Source organism: Gopherus evgoodei, chromosome 6, assembly GCF_007399415.2.
Source record: "Gopherus evgoodei ecotype Sinaloan lineage chromosome 6, rGopEvg1_v1.p, whole genome shotgun sequence".
Lineage (NCBI taxonomy): Eukaryota > Metazoa > Chordata > Testudines > Testudinidae > Gopherus > Gopherus evgoodei.
Genome location: NC_044327.1, coordinates 111,402,485 through 111,418,243, shown reverse-complemented (window position 1 = coordinate 111,418,243; position 15,759 = coordinate 111,402,485). Strand labels below are relative to the sequence as shown.

Sequence of the window (15,759 nt, the reverse complement as noted above, 5' to 3'; positions counted from 1 at the left end):
CTCCCATTCCCCTCTCAACACAGCTAGGGGCAGCCCTCCCCTTCCCACACAAGCCCCTTGGTCGCGCGGGCCGGTATTCCAGCTCCCCTAACTCCCCCCCAGACCCCCTGCCTTTCCCCGTGCGGACTCTCCTCCCACGGCTTGCCCCGCCCCAAGCTGCCTCGCGTTCAACCCTGAGCGACACAATTACACTACCAACCACAGAACAATGCTTATTGCACTGCGCATGCGCCAGCGCCAAACGCGGCCAACACAACACAGTTCACGTTCACCCCCGCTCTGGACGCATGCGCTCAGTAGGAGGCATTCTCCCCGCCCCCCTGTAGCATGCGCAGTTCACAAGGCACACCTGGTCCCTCTACGTATGCCCGAGATCCCCGCCACAGCGCATGCGTTAGATGCTGCCTCCATGGTAACGGGACGCGGAGCCGGGCCGGTGTGAGTGGGGTTCGCCTGCGGCCGCCATGTCGGACATTCTGTGCGAGTGGCTGAACCGGGAGGTGAAGCTCTCCCGGACCGTGGGTGAGTCAAGGGCTCCGACCCCTGGGTCCTGGGTAGCGTGGTAAGGATACGCGGGGCTGGTGGCGCATAGGGGACGGTGCCGCAGCTGGGGAGGCGCGGCCCGGGGGTGCCCACAGACCACCGTGTGTCTAGGCACCTCTAGGGGCTCCGCCAGGTGTGTCTGTTGGCAGGGGCCGATGGATAGATGCCCCCGGGCAGTTCTTCGTTAGGGCGTTACGTACGGTGCAAGGGCTCCCGAGCTGCTGCCCGAAGGGGAGTCCCAGAGGGCAGTGCCCCAGGGACTGCGCCCTCGGCCTGCGCCACAGCAGAACGGCCTCAGTATCACTGTACAGCTAGAGAGATGGGGTCCCTGCTCGACTTTCGATGTGCCATGGCTGGGAGTCACTTTTGGGGAGACTTTGACGTCCGGGAGACGGGTGAGGTTGTCTGCGCGTCTGCAGGCAAGTTTGGGTCGTGGTGTCTGGGTAAGGTGGGAGTAGCAGGGGGGTTCTGCTGCTGGGATGGCAGTCGGGTTGTTGGCACGTTGGTATTATTCATATACTCGCTATACCTGGAGTAGGCTTTGTGCACTCTCTGTAATAACTACGTGCAACTGAAAATACTGGCGCTGTAATCCTCTTCCATACACGTCTGAATTTTGATTTACCTGTAGGCATTAAGCCAATGAAGTTAATCTGAGGTGTGATTATTGCTAGTTGATACCTTCCTGCAGATGCCACATACCATATATGAGAGTTACTGACTTTGAGGTAATGCCAGTGGCAGTAGTAGTACTACATGATAACTCTGGCTGTTATCATAGAATCATAGAATTTCAGTGAATTCACCCTCTTTCCTCAGACCCAAATAAAGGGCTAAAACCAGCTGTTGATTTTACTTTTTCCACACAAATAATTACAATATAATCTCTTTAAAATCTCAAAAATAACTCATGAAAAAAAATGGTGATTCTCCCCGAGATCCCTGTGGACTCAGGGGCCATGAAAAATTTCTCTTCTATCATTTTATGAGGATTTGAGTATAGAAAGTACCTGAATTTATATTTATACAGCAATTCCTGCTGTTTGAATTATTGACTTTAGAGGAGCATCTATTCTATAATAGAGACGTCTCTTACTCAAAATCAGACATATTAGAACATATTTATTGGCTGGTTTTGTTTGTGTATGTGTTTTAGGAGCAGAATTAGTAACTGTAACCTGTCAAGTATTGGTTTTGCAAAGTTTTAATTGAGCCAAATGTAAATAGTTATAATAGTGTAATTTACCTTTTGATATTGAAATTTAGATTTTAGATGAAGTAGATTATGGAATACTGGCTACTTGAAGACCATTTCTAATCCTTAAATTATTTTAATATAGTCATTTAGTTAACAAAACTTTAAAGTTAACTTACAGTGTAAAGATTTTAAGAGCAATAATGAGTTGAACTAAAAATTAAGTACAAGTCTCTGATGTTATACATACTCTGTAATTATCTCTATTATTCATATGGTACTTTGTATTTTGCTGCTGTTGCTTGTTTTTTAATCCAGATCCAAAATCATTCCCAAAAGAATTTTCTACTGGCTACCTGATTGGAGAAATTCTGCACAAATATGAACTTCAGGATGACTTTAACCAATTTTCACAAAGCAGGTTTGTAACTTAAGGCACAGCTGGAGCATGTATTATATTTCCTATGTAACTTATACAAGATGTTGGTTTATCATTGAAGATTTTTCAGTGATACCTAGCAGGATTTGATGAAGTTACATACCAGCCATTAGTTACCGACATATTATATGCACTAGCTGCATTAATTAGCTGCATACTTCCAAAGGATCTGAACATTAATTATTTACTGGAAAGATTTACGAGGATGATAAAGGATTGCAGCACAATTAATGTCAATCAACATGGTCCTATGGAAAATTGGTATTTGATTTAGCACTGCATGAACTTTTGATTAAAAAATTAGCACTGTACAAAATTGATGTAACATTAAATAGATTAAAAACTGGCTAACAGATCTCAAAAATAGGAAAATAATCATTCTGTGGAGTGTTTCTAGTGGAGTCCTACAAAGATCTGTTCTTGTCCCAATGCTGTTCAATAGCTATAAAGTCAGTGTTGATAAAGTTTCCAGATAACACAAAATTGGTGGAGTGGTAATTAACCCATCATCAGTTATACAGAGAGATCTGGATCACTTGTTCTTCTTTGAGTGATTTCTTATATCCATTCCAGTTAGGTGTGAGCGCGCCGCATGCACGTTTGTCAGAAGATTTTTACCCTAGCAACACTCGGTGGGTCAGCTGGGCGCCCCCTGAAGTGGCGCTGCCATGGTGCCGGATATATACCCCTGCAGACCCAACCGCCCCTCAGTTCCTTCTTACCGCCTGTGTCGGTCGTTGGAACAGTGCAGTGCGGCTTAGCTGATCTCCACCTCCCTAGCTACTCGTAGTTTTCTCGTTATTGTGTATATAGTTCAAATTTTTATACTTACAGTTAGTTTATTATTTTCTTTAACATTGTTAGTGTATATAGTTAAGAGGGGTTCGGGGATTAGCCCCTTCCCCTCACCCGGTGTCAGGGCCCATGCCCGGTTCACTGGGTTTCAAACCGTGCTCGGCCTGTCACAAGCCGATGCCTACTGGAGATCCTCACGACTCCTGCCTTAAGTGCCTCGGGGAATCCCACCTTGCAGATAAGTGCCGCATTTGCAAGGCCTTCAAGCCGCGGACCAAAAAGGAGCGAGACTTTCGTCTTAGCTCCTGATGGAGGCAGCTCTTACTTCTCCACCATTGGCACCAAGCGCCGGACAGTCCACACCGGGGAGAAGTGCATCTTCGGCACCGCAGTGCACCGGTACTGCTAAGGCCCCTCGGCACCAACCGTCGCCGGCCCAGACCTCTGCTCGGCACCACTCCCTCTCCCTGCAGGTGAAAAAAACATAAGACTCCTGCGGCTTCCACGTACATGCCGCAGTTGGAGCACCCGCCGAAGTCGGACCGCCTGGCACCGACAACTGCCGTGGCATCGACAACTTCAGCACCGTTGATTCTGGTCCCGCAAGAGCCATCGAATCCGGTGCCTGACAGCTCCCCGGCACGCACTGTGGTTGAGCTTACTATTCCCTCCACGCCAGAGACATTCTCTACGGCAAGGGAACTGATTGCACTGACGGAATCTGCGCTGCCTCAACCCCCGGCACCGCCGGTGTGGGTTATACAGTCCATAGGCAAGCCTGCCCTACTGAGACCATCCTCCGTCGGCACCGCTGAGAGGCACCGATCACGGTCCTGCCGGCATTCTTGGTCCCATCGCTGATCCTGGTTCCAGCGCCGCTCGCAGTCCCGGTACCGTTCTCCATCTCGGTACCGGTCGCACTTGCGGCACTGTTCAAGACCCAGTTCACCAGCCCGGTACTCTCGGTACCGATCAAGCTCCCGGCACCGCTCACAGCACCGCACCTCTCGCAGCCACTCCCGGTGTCGAGCTTCGAGGTCCCGGTTGACCTCCCGGCACCGTTCTGGTCAAAGGTCCCGGTCTGATTCCCAGTACCTGTATAGCACCCGGTACCGCTCTCCACTGCAGCGTACAGACAGACTACCCAGGGATGGAGACCATTCTCAGGGGTTTTCAGCTCCTCCTTGGCCGTCTCGCCATGCATCTATGTCATCCCATGCAGATAGTGCTTCCTATGCACAGGACCGTGACTTAAATGTTCCCAGCCGTGTCTTTCAAGAGACCCAGGCTCAAGACCAAGGACCTCATCAGTGGTCCTTCTGGATGCCTTGGGCATATCACCAAGCCCAAGGTGGACCTCCAATGCCATCACGCTCCGTAGCGTCGGAGCACCGGGTGCCGGAGGCTACTGTTAGCTGCCCCCCTCCTGCGGCTGTGGAAGATGCTCCCATTCGGGCACCAGACCCTCAGGTCCCACCGGAGCCGGATGTCGCCCAAGTCCACAAGACAACAGAGGACCCGATTGTCCCTGGCCTTTCCTCTTCCTCTTCTCCAGATGAAGCAGTGGCAGGGTCATCCTTCTCGGGCCCTCCTCCAATTGACCTAAGGTCACATCAAGACCTCCTGAGATGGGTGGCTCTGAATATGAACCTCCAGGTGGAGGAGGTTCTGGAGATAGAGGACCCAGTGGTAGATATTTTGTCGGCTGACACTCACACAAGGGTGGCCTTACCATTTATCCACACGATCCAAGCGAAGGCTGATACCATCTGGCAGTCTCCATCATCTATTCCGCCCACGGCTCGGGGAGTTGAGAGGAAGTACATGGTGCCCTCTAAGGAGTACGAGAACTTGTACGTACACCCTTCTCCCTGCTCCCTCGTCGTCCAATCGGTTAACGAAAGGGAGCGCCATGGCCAGCAAGACCCTGCCCCAAAAGCAAAGGAGGCTAGGTGCATGGATTTATTGGGGCGTAAAATCTACTCTGCTGGGGGCCTCCAACTCAGAGTGGCAAACCAACAAGCCCTGCTTAGCTGCTATAACTGTAACACCTGGGCGGCAGTTGAGAAATTCACAGAGTTAGTCCCCCAAGACTCATGTCAAGAGTTTGCAGTCCTTTTGGAGGAAGGAAAGAACTCCTTTTTGGCTTTTCTTATTACATTTTTACACTTAATTTGACTCCTTTCTATTTACCTTACTAGGATTTGGCTTCCACTTTTTAAAAGATTCCTTTTAATCCCACTGCTTCTTTTACATGGTTGTTAAGTCACGGTGGCTCTTTTACTGTGTTTTTTAATTTGGGGTATACATTTAAGTTGGGTCGTTGAGAAGTGTCCATACAGCTTGCAGGGATTTCACTCTAGTCACTGTACCTTTTAATTTCTTTTTAACTAACCCCTTCATTTTTGCATAGTTCCCCTTTCTGAAGTTAAATGCCACAGTGTTGGGCTGTTGAGGTGTTCGTCCCACCACAGGAATTTTAAATTATATTATGGTCACTATTTCCAAGCGGCCCTGTTATAGTTACCCGTTGGACCAGATCCTGCGTTCCACGCAAGACTAAATCGAGAATTGCCTCTCCCTTTGTGGGTTCCTGTACCAGCTTCTCCAAGAAGCAGTCATTTAAAGTATCAAGAAATTTTGTCTTTGCATTTTGTTGTGAGGTGACACGTTCCCAGTCAATATGGGGATAATTGAAATCCCCCACTATTATTGAGTTATTTATTTTGATAGCCTCTCTAATCTCCCTTAGCATTTCATCATCATTATCGCTGTCCTGGTCAGGTGGTCGATAATAGATCTCTAATGTTATATTCTTATTAAAGCATGAAATTACTTTCCATAGAGATTCTATGGAACATGTGGATTCACATAAGATTTTTACTTCAATTTGATTCTACATTTTCTTTCACATACAGTGCCACTCTCCCTCCTGCACAACCTGTTCTGTCCTTCTGATATATTTTGTACTCTGGAATGATTGTGTCCCATTGACTGTTCTCACTCCACCAGCTTTCTGTGATGCCTTTTATATCAACATCCTCCTTTAACACAGGGCATTCTAGTTCACCTATCTTATTATTTAGACTTCTAGCATTTGTGTACAAGCACTTTAAAAACTTGTTACTGTTTATTTGTCTGCCCTTTTCGGATGTGTCAGATTCTTTTTTAGGTGCGAGTTTCTTGTCTGATCTGCCCCTACTTTATCCTCTTCCATCCTCTCCTCCTAACTAAAACCTAGAGAATCTCTCTCAATAGACTCTCCTCTAAGAGAAGTCTGTCTGATCCACATTCTCCTCTGCAGCAGTCTCATCTCTTAGTTTAAAAACTGCTCTGCAACCTTTTTAATGTTTAGTGCCAGCAGTCTGGTTCCACTCTGGTTTAGGTAGAGCCCATCCCTCCTGTATAGGCTCCCCCATCCCAAAAGTTTCCCCAGTTCCTAATAAATCTAAACCCCTCCTCCATACACCATCCTCTCATCCACGCATTGAGACCCTGAAGCTCTGCCTGTCTGCCTGGCCCTGTGTGTGGAACTAGAAGCATTTCGGAGAATGCCACCATAGACATCCTGGATTTCAATTTCTTCCCTAGCAGTCTAAATTTGGCCTCCAGGATGTCACTCCTACCCTTCCCTATGTCATTGGTACCTACATGTACCACAACCACTGGCTCCTCCCCAGCACTACACATAAGTCTATCTAGATGCCTTGAGAGATCCGCAACCTTCGCACCAGGCAAGCAAATCACCATATGGGTCTCCCGGTCATCACAAACCCAGCTATCTATGCTTCTAATGATTGAATCTCTCTGTAAATGTGTGGGACTCACCCTTGCAGTGCCTCCTGCTGGTCTCTCAGGGAATTAGCTCATCTAGCCTCCAGAACACCTTCTGCAGGCTGGTGTCCTGCTGCCCCTTGGCCCCCATGTCCCTCCCAGGACCCCACTGTCCCTTTAACTGGCAGTACCCCCTCTCCCAGTCTGGGTCTTCCCCTCCCAGGGGAACCCCCACCCACTATCCCCTCTACATCTCAGTCTTGGCTACTGCCCAGTCTCCATGTAGCCTTGTTCACTGGGGCAGACTGCAGTATAAGCCACTCATCACAGGCAAAGGGGTTTGGACCTGCTTCCCCTGCCACTCAATACCTAATAGGCCTTAGCAGGCCTGCAGCCTGGGGCTTTCCTAGGCTGGAGCTCCCTGGCTTTCTTGACTTTGACCTTTCCCTAGCCCTGCTCCGCTCCGCTCCGCTCCGCTCCAGATACCTGGTTACCCTCCCTACAGCCAGGCCCTTCTCTCTCTGAATGCAGAGAGAGACTGTTGAGCTCCTGGCTCCCAACCTCTTATATAGGGCCAGCTAAGGCCTGATTGGGGCGTGGCCCAGCTGCAGCTGCTTCCCCAATCAGCCTAGTAGCTGCTTTTCCTGCCATAGCCCTCTCCCAGGACTGTTTTAAGCCCTTCAGGGCAGGGGTGGGGTAACTGCCCTGCTACACTCCCATTACTAACCAGATCCGTGGTGGCCACCGAGGGGGCCAACCTCCTCGCAGAGCCCCTGCTACACAATCCCCAGCTTCGTGTGCAGGTGGCGGAGTCCCCCGCGGTGCGCCAGAGGCTGGTCCTGGCGGGAGCCACCAGGGTCGGAGACCTCCTGGACTACAACCGGGGAGGCTGGCTGGATCCCCTGACGCTCGCTCACCACATGGGGCTCTCCAGACCTTGCACTCCCCAGCGCGTACTTCAGGAGGTGGAGGCCGCTTTGCCGCCCGCTGCTCGGGCCTATCTCGACCGGGTCCTGCGGGAGGGCACGCCCCGCCTACCCCCCACCCCAAGCCCTCCGGACCTTTTCATCGGGCCTCTGCCCCGTAGGCCTGACCGGCCCCCCCGTCCCTTCTCCGCAAGCCGGCTGCACGACCTGCAGCCGGTCCGTTTCCAAACCGCGCCGAGGAAACAGCTTTACACGCTCGTGCTCCACACCCTTCACTTCCTCACCCTCGTGTCCCGCCCTGATACGAAGTGGCGGGACCTCCTGCCACCTTTGGAGGGTGAGGAGCCCCGGTGGGCCAGCCTCTACTCCACCCTAGTCCCAAGGCCCACTGGGGATATCAGTTGGCGGCTCCTCCATGGGGCCGTGAGCACGGGCGTGTACTTGGCGCGGTTTACCCCTGTCCCGGACACCTGCCCCTTCTGCGGCGTGAGGGAGACCCTGGCGCACGTGTATTTAGAGTGTGCCAGGTTGCAGCCCCTACACCGGCTCCTCACAGCCATCCTCTTACGTTTTTGGTTACACTTTTCCCCTCACCTCCTTTTGTATGCACTCCCTATCTGTGGCCCCACGAAGTCCCGGGACCTCCTGGTCAACCTCCTCCTCGCCCTGGCGAAAAAGGCCATCCACGCGACCAGGGAGGGGAGGTTGGCCGACGGAGACTCCGGTGACTGTGGGGCTTGCTTCCGCTCCATGGTCCGATCACGCATCCGGGCGGAGTTCCTCTGGGCGGCGTCCACTGGCTCCCTTGACGCCTTCGAGGAGCAGTGGGTGCTGTCCGGGGTTCTCTGCTCGGTGTCCCCGTTAGGTTCCCTCCTTCTGACCCTTTGACCTCACTCCTGTCCCTGTTCTTTTATTAGTTGTCCCCCGCACTCAGTGGGTTCTGTGGCCCTGTGGTTCCTCCCCTTCGGCTGGGGGAGGATCCTTTAGCAGTGGGCGGGCTTTGCCCGCCCACTTCCCAGACACCCAATAGGTACACTCCCATTACTAACCAGATCCGTGGTGGCCACCGAGGGGGCCAACCTCCTCGCAGAGCCCCTGCTACACAATCCCCAGCTTCGTGTGCAGGTGGCGGAGTCCCCCGCGGTGCGCCAGAGGTTGGTCCTGGCGGGAGCCACCAGGGTCGGAGACCTGGACTACGACCGGGGTGGCTGGCTGGATCCCCTGACGCTCGCTCACCGCATGGGGCTCTCCAGACCTTGCACTCCCCGGCACGTACTCCAGGAGGTGGAGGCCGCTTTGCCGTCCGCTGCTCGGGCCTACCTCGACCGGGTCCTGCGGGAGGGCACGCACCCCCCACCCCAAGCCCTCCGGACCTTTTCATCGGGCCTCTGCCCCGTAGGCCCAACCGGCCCCCCCGCCCCTTCTGCGCAAGCCGGCTGCATGACCTGCAGCCGGTCCGTTTCCAAACCGCGCCAAGGAAACAGCTCTACACGCTCGTGCTCCACACCCTTCACTTCCTCACCCTCGTGTCCCGCCCCGATACGAAGTGGCGGGACCTCCTGCCACCTCTGGAGGGTGAGGAGCCCCGGTGGGCCAGCCTCTACTCCACCCTGGTCCCAAGGCCCACTGGGGATATAAGTTGGCGGCTCCTCCATGGGGCCGTGAGCACGGGTGTGTACTTGGTGCGGTTTACCCCTGTCCCGGACACCTGCCCCTTCTGCAGCGTGAGGGAGACCCTGGCGCACGTTTACTTAGAGTGCGCCAGGTTGCAGCCCCTACACCGGCTCCTCATTGCCATCCTCTTACATTTCTGGTTGCACTTTTCCCCTCACCTCCTTCTGTACGCACTCCCTATCCGTGGCCCCACGAAGTCCCGGGACCGCCTGGTCAACCTCCTCCTCGCCCTGGCAAAAAAGGCCATCCACGCCACCAGGGAGGGGAGGTTGGCTGATGGAGACTCCGGTGACTGTGGGGCTTGCTTCCACTTCATGGTCCGATCACGCATCCGGGCGGAGTTCCTCTGGGCGGCGTCCACTGGCTCCCTTGACGCCTTCGAGGAGCAGTGGGCGCTGTCTGGGGTTCTCTGCTCGGTGTCCCCGTCAGGTTCCCTCCTTCTGACCCTTTGACCTCACTCCTGTCCCTGTTCTTTTATTAGTTGTCCCCCGAACTCAGTGGGTTCTGTGGCCCTGTGGTTCCTCCCCTTAGGCTGGGGGAGGATCCTTTAGCAAAGCCCGCCCACTTCCCAGGCACCCAATAGATACACTCCCATTACTAATGCCTGCCTTTTCCTAGTGACTGGAGTTCCCTCCCCCGGAGAAGTAACCTCAGTGTGAGAAGATACCCCAACACCATCTAGAAGGAGGGTCCCAACTATGGGAGGGTTTCCCTCTGCTCCCTTTGACTGCTCTCCTTCCCTGGGCCTTTCATCCTCCTCAACAGCGAAGGGGCTGTCTGACCGGAGGTGGGACAGATCTACAGTGTCTCAGAAAGCCTTATCAACATACCTCTGTGTCTCCCTTAGCTCCTCCAGTTCCACCACCCTGGCCTCCAAAGCCCGAACACGGTCTCTGAGGGCCAGGAGCTCCATGCGCCGAATGCACACATATGCCACTCACCCACAGGGCAGGTAATCATACATGCTGCATTCAGCACGATAAACTGGATCGCCCCCACTCTGCTGCTGGGCTTCTACCTGCATTCTCTCCTACAGCTACCTAGATTAATGAAAGGGTTTTGTTTAAATCAAAAAGTTTTGAATATATTGAATATTTTGAATTGTTTCTTTTGAGTATCAATGAATAATTATTTTTGTATTCACCATGCACATTACAATCTACCTTTAACTCTTATTCAGAGTCAGTTTTTTTTCCTAATAACCTGATATAGTGATATATGTCATCACAGTGCTTACTGCAGCAAGTTGGACATTCAGGTAGTGATTCTAATGGTCCCTTCTGGCCTTAAGATCTATGAAAATAAACTCTATGAAGTGCAAAGTAACATAGTACTTTGCAGTATGTATAATACTTTATAGTAGCAAAATAACATACTACATATAGTTTTGTTTTTTAAACATCTAGGGTCGCAAACTCTAAACTTAACAATTTTTCTCGCCTGGAACCAACATTTCAACTCCTTGGTGTGCAGTTTGACCAAAATGAGGCCCAAAATATCATGACTGAACAGCATGGGGCTGCAACCAAGCTTTTGTATCAACTGTATGTTGCCCTAGAAAAAAAGAAAAAGGCGGGGCTCACAGGAGTAGCCATGGAAGCAATGAGACCTGCAGCACCTGCAAAGCTCCAGGGCATTGAGAGCAAGTTGTATCGAGAGGTAGGTTAATTAAGTTTGTCGTATACATCACTGGATAATCAACAGACTAAAATGCAGCACATTTACATATACCTTTTGGGTAACAACCCCCCCCCCCCCCAAAACATTCAGCTCATTTAACAAAACTTTCTGTTCAACATAGAGTACCTATGTGAAGCGTCTGTGACAGATGCTTAGTTTTCCATTCCCTTCACTGATTCACAGGCAGGCCAATCAGCTTCAAGATTCTCTGTTTCCTTGCTTTGCCTCTTTCCATTTGTTGCCTCCTATCTTCCCCAGGCTTCTTTTTTGCCTCAAAGGAAATAACAGCACAGGCCAGTAGTTTTACAGCAGCTGCCATCTTATTCTTCTGGGCAGTACAGTTTGCATGCAGAAATTGAGCAAAGAGCAGAAGACCGAGAAGAGGGTTAGTGGTGTAGGTCCTGCCAGAGCACACACTCCCTGATCTCATTAGTAGTGCTCTCTCAGAGTAGGCCATACTCCCTCATGAGGGTGAGAAATTTTGAATAAGCTGTGTGTTGTGATCCAAATTTATCCCTTGTGTATATGCTGTTTGGTGGCACAAAATCTGACATACGTCTCCACTGGCAGAATGATCCTCAAGGAGAGTGGGAGCAGCCATAATATCCCTTCACCAAGGCAGTTGTATGTGGATAGCACAAACTAAAAAGGGAAAAGAGGTGCAGCTAAAGAAACAAGGAACACTTGATTCAGCATTTCCTGCAACTGATTGAATTCATCTGTTCAAATACCATTTGCCGTCCTGTAATTTACAATTCTCTATGTTAATTTTAGCAAATCTGGCAATTTTTCTGGGGGAAAAATAATCCTGTATATCTAGCTGTTCTGCGAACATCAGTACAGTATATGGGAAGTGCCTAATCAAAACTATTTTCTTAAATGTCCCTTTAGGACAGTTTTGAGTTTCGGAAGTACAATAGTGTAATGTTTAACTGGTTAAATGTGATGTTTGTGTTACTGTTTAACTGGTTAAATGTGATGTTTGTGTTACTGTTTCTAACTGAGATATCTTGAAACATTATTTCATCATAGCGTCTTAGAAATCTAATGCCACGGCAGACTGACTTGAGACTGCAGCAGGTTTCAGAGCATTTTGAAATGAAATCTAAGCACATGGAAAATAAAATAGCTTGTATACAGTTGGCAGAACAACAGAAACTTCAAAAAATCCAGGAGGAGGAAAGAGCCCAAGACATTGAAAAGGTAAAAAGCCAATTTATTTTTTCATACCAAGAATCCAATCCTGCTTATGTAAACTTTTAAGTGTTTTATTAGTCCTGCTGAAGCCATTAATTCCCTTTATATTGCTCCACACATACATATTGATGGAAAAGCAGGAAGAAGTGTAACACTCTTGACAAACATAAAGATGTGGCTGTGTAACCAATAGTATTTTATAAATCACTTAAATATTAATATTTACACACAAACACACACACATCAGGATAATAAAGTGTTTGGTGTGTTTGTATATTGCCATGACACAAATGGATTGTTAGGAATAAAGATAAAGGGCAAATGCCACAATCACATGAAAAGTTGTAATATCCAAACATGACACACAACGTGAAGAGTCTTACTATGATTATAAAGTGGGTCTTATCAGTATAAATATTCTTCGCCAAAAAATGTAAATGACATTTAAAATAAAAACATGCTTCTCTTGACTTTGATATAATGTTCACTTTTGGGGTTGATTTTTTTGTTTAATCTCAGGAGGTAAATTGCTTTTTCCACCCAACCTCAAACTCTTGCCCAAGTGTACTTAATCTAATATAGTCCGCTTGATGGTGTCACTTTGGTGACCCCTGACCTCTCCTGCTTTATATTCACAATTGACGGCCAAAAGCTTGGATCTGAAGATAGCATCGACAATTGATCAAAAAGGTACCAGAGAATTGGTGCTTGACTGTATTTGAAATGCTACTCAGAGATGTCACTTGGGGTACTTGCTTCTAAAGAGGAAAGAAAGTAAATTTTAGACGAGAATAGGAAGCCTTTCAATATACTGTTTTCCCTCAATTCAGAGTAGCACTTCAGTATCATTGGGGGATGCAGTCCTTCAGTCTTTAATCAATTGTTGAATGAGAAGTATTAATTTCAGATTCAGCTTTTATTATTTTATCCAATTTAACGTTGAAAGCCTTTTGAGAGAGAGGACTAAGTATGATGGAAGGGGAAAGTAGAGGAGACCAAAAAACCTGCAAAAAGGCAGAGGAGACATAGGAAAAATGGTGAGGATCTGTGCAACTTTCTCTCAGAGAAAGAAGAGAAATGAAAAAAGGGAAATGTTAACACAGGCAATTGTCAGTGAAACAAGAAAGTCTTTAATTATTATATTACCAGTTTTTAATTTTAAAAATATACATATTACAAATTTTGATTATTAAAAAATCCTCCATCTGACAGATCAGTAATCATGTTTTGTGGAGGCACACTGGTATTATCTGTAATGGAGTTGAGTAAATAAAAATAGTGTGGCACTGAGGTCTATCCCTCTCCCTCTGTGGTAGCACAAAATGGGGAAGGGCCACAGAGTAGTGCACCCTCAAAGCGGTAGGGAGGGAAGACGTGGCTGTGAGCACTTGGGAGTGTAGGGTTGGCAGTGCTACAAGCTGCTGGGGGTGCCTGTCTGCTCAGGGGATGAGGTGAAGTCCCTGATCTCAGTACACCAGTAAAGCTGCATAATGAGAGTCCTGGATGCATCTTTGAAGGAACGTACCAAGGGACATTTCTTTGTGTACTGTTCCCCACCGCTACCAGCCCCAGGAGGCTTTATGCATTGTGAAGACATACACCTTCTGATACTGCTGTTTGAATAGTATACCTCCCTCTCCCAACATAGTGTGCTAGGATGTTGCTATGACTGTTGATCAGTTAGAAAGTTAGTTTACAAGATCAGTTTTTGGCCCAAAGAAAAGATTGTTTCACATGCATGTAGGGGACCGACAAATCAGGAGAACTCAAAATACAGTCATTAAGTCTTAATTATACACAACATATAGAGATGGGTTTCTTGATTTCATTTTTTTTTCAAAGTTCTACTTTTTGAAAAATGGTTTAATAAGTTTTTATAGCACTATATGCAAGATTGGAACTTGTTTGTTCAAATACTTTCTGCTTATAAGAATTTTTCTATAGATGAATTACAATACTTGTACTTGTACAATACTCAAGTAACTGAACAGATTTATACTGGATGTTCAGCATCGTAAAGGAAGAAGGAGACAAAATGAAATAATGGCCAGGATTCAAGCAGCTATTATACAGATTCCAAAACCACCACGAAACCGTACCTTGAAAGCTATTGAAGCCCAAAAATTGTTAAAAAAGAAAAAAGAAGCAGAGGTAAGTGTTAACTTTATTACTTTAAGTTTTAGTAACAATAAATTTGGCAAAGCAAGCAAACTCATAGTAGAAATCTACTGTTAGCGATAATATGCATACCAAATGGCAATGTTGATTTAACTGATTTCAACAATTACAACAGTATAAAACTGGCCTAATGCAGTAGTGAATCTGGCCCAGTAACCTCTAAGGGCTTGATTCTGCCTACTTTACTTAGAGAAATCTCCCATTGACATCAATGAGAGTTCTTCCAGAGTAAGTAGTACAGAACCAGGCCTTAAATTAATCCTTGATAACATTTTAGGATCCACTCTTGCCACATTGAAGTCAGTGGAAAAATTCCTGTCAACTTTAATGGAAGTTGTATCAAGCCCTTAGTCACTTCCTTATGATTTGTGACTGTTGTACTTCTGCACTGTAATTTAGTAACTCTTTTACAATATGCTATATAAAAGTGTCATTGACAACAAAAAACACTAGTAAGATTTAAAATTGGTAGCTGTCTCCTATCAAAGGAAGACTGAAGATACTTTTGCTGGATTTTTTTATGTTACACTACTGTTTGTAATACATTTAAAGCTTTTTGGAGAGTGTTTCCCATTCAGAAATTTGGGTCATGTTGTACTTAGAACTAAGTGGGCCAAATTTTACCCTGACTCACATTCTGTACAACCAGAACTAGTTGAGAACTTTGAAGGTGGGGGAAGGGGGAGGGAAGAGAGATTATTTAGTTAGTCCTATTCTCTTTTGGAATTTACTGAATGAGTTGGATTACACAGGGTGTAAAATAAGACTAAATTTGGGCTACTGAATCCAAATTACAACATACTTGGCAAAGAACAGTATACTTAAAAAACCCTGAATGAACTCTTTACAGGGCTTAAACTGACTTTACTCAGTAATCTAGCAAACCATATTGTGCAGAATGGAAGACTGCAAAGCTCCAGATGCTGTCTTTACAATGGGTTGACTTGTATGTAGGAAAAGGAAAATACAGTGAAGTGAGTGTGTAGGAGCATGATATAAGCTTGTCTTCTGTCACCCAGGACTTGCTGATATGTAATACGTTCTCAGTATAATTTATTCTAAGACATTAAAATTACATTAAAAGTTCTCTGTATAATAGTTACAGTACAAATACTAATGATTAATAGTTGAATCCATCTTTTGTGGTTTTAGGGAAGGTAAGACAATTGAAATGTCTGTGCTGTTTCTTTAGGATGTATACATGGAAATTAAGACGTTTGAGGAGTTTATGAGGAAAGAGAGCCCTACTTCTAGTAGCTCCCAAGTCACTGACAGGTAATGTTTGCACCAAGTTAACATCAATGAAACTGTAGTCACTGGGGGGAAGAAATACCTACTAGTTTTGTGGTTCTATTAAT

The 15,759-nt window shown here is 47.6% G+C and overlaps 1 protein-coding gene across 1 annotated transcript in view; it reads left to right on the top strand.

Annotated features, from left to right (window-relative positions):
• Positions 1-332: 332 nt before the first annotated feature.
• Positions 333-15,759, top strand: part of LOC115653413 (sperm flagellar protein 2-like) — a 47,084-nt gene continuing 31,657 nt past the window's right edge. Inside the window, 6 exon segments of the mRNA XM_030566707.1 lie at positions 333-522; positions 2,057-2,159; positions 10,753-11,005; positions 12,059-12,229; positions 14,234-14,374; positions 15,594-15,676. Coding sequence (XP_030422567.1) covers positions 465-522; positions 2,057-2,159; positions 10,753-11,005; positions 12,059-12,229; positions 14,234-14,374; positions 15,594-15,676 — 809 coding nt within the window. The 5' untranslated portion in view covers positions 333-464.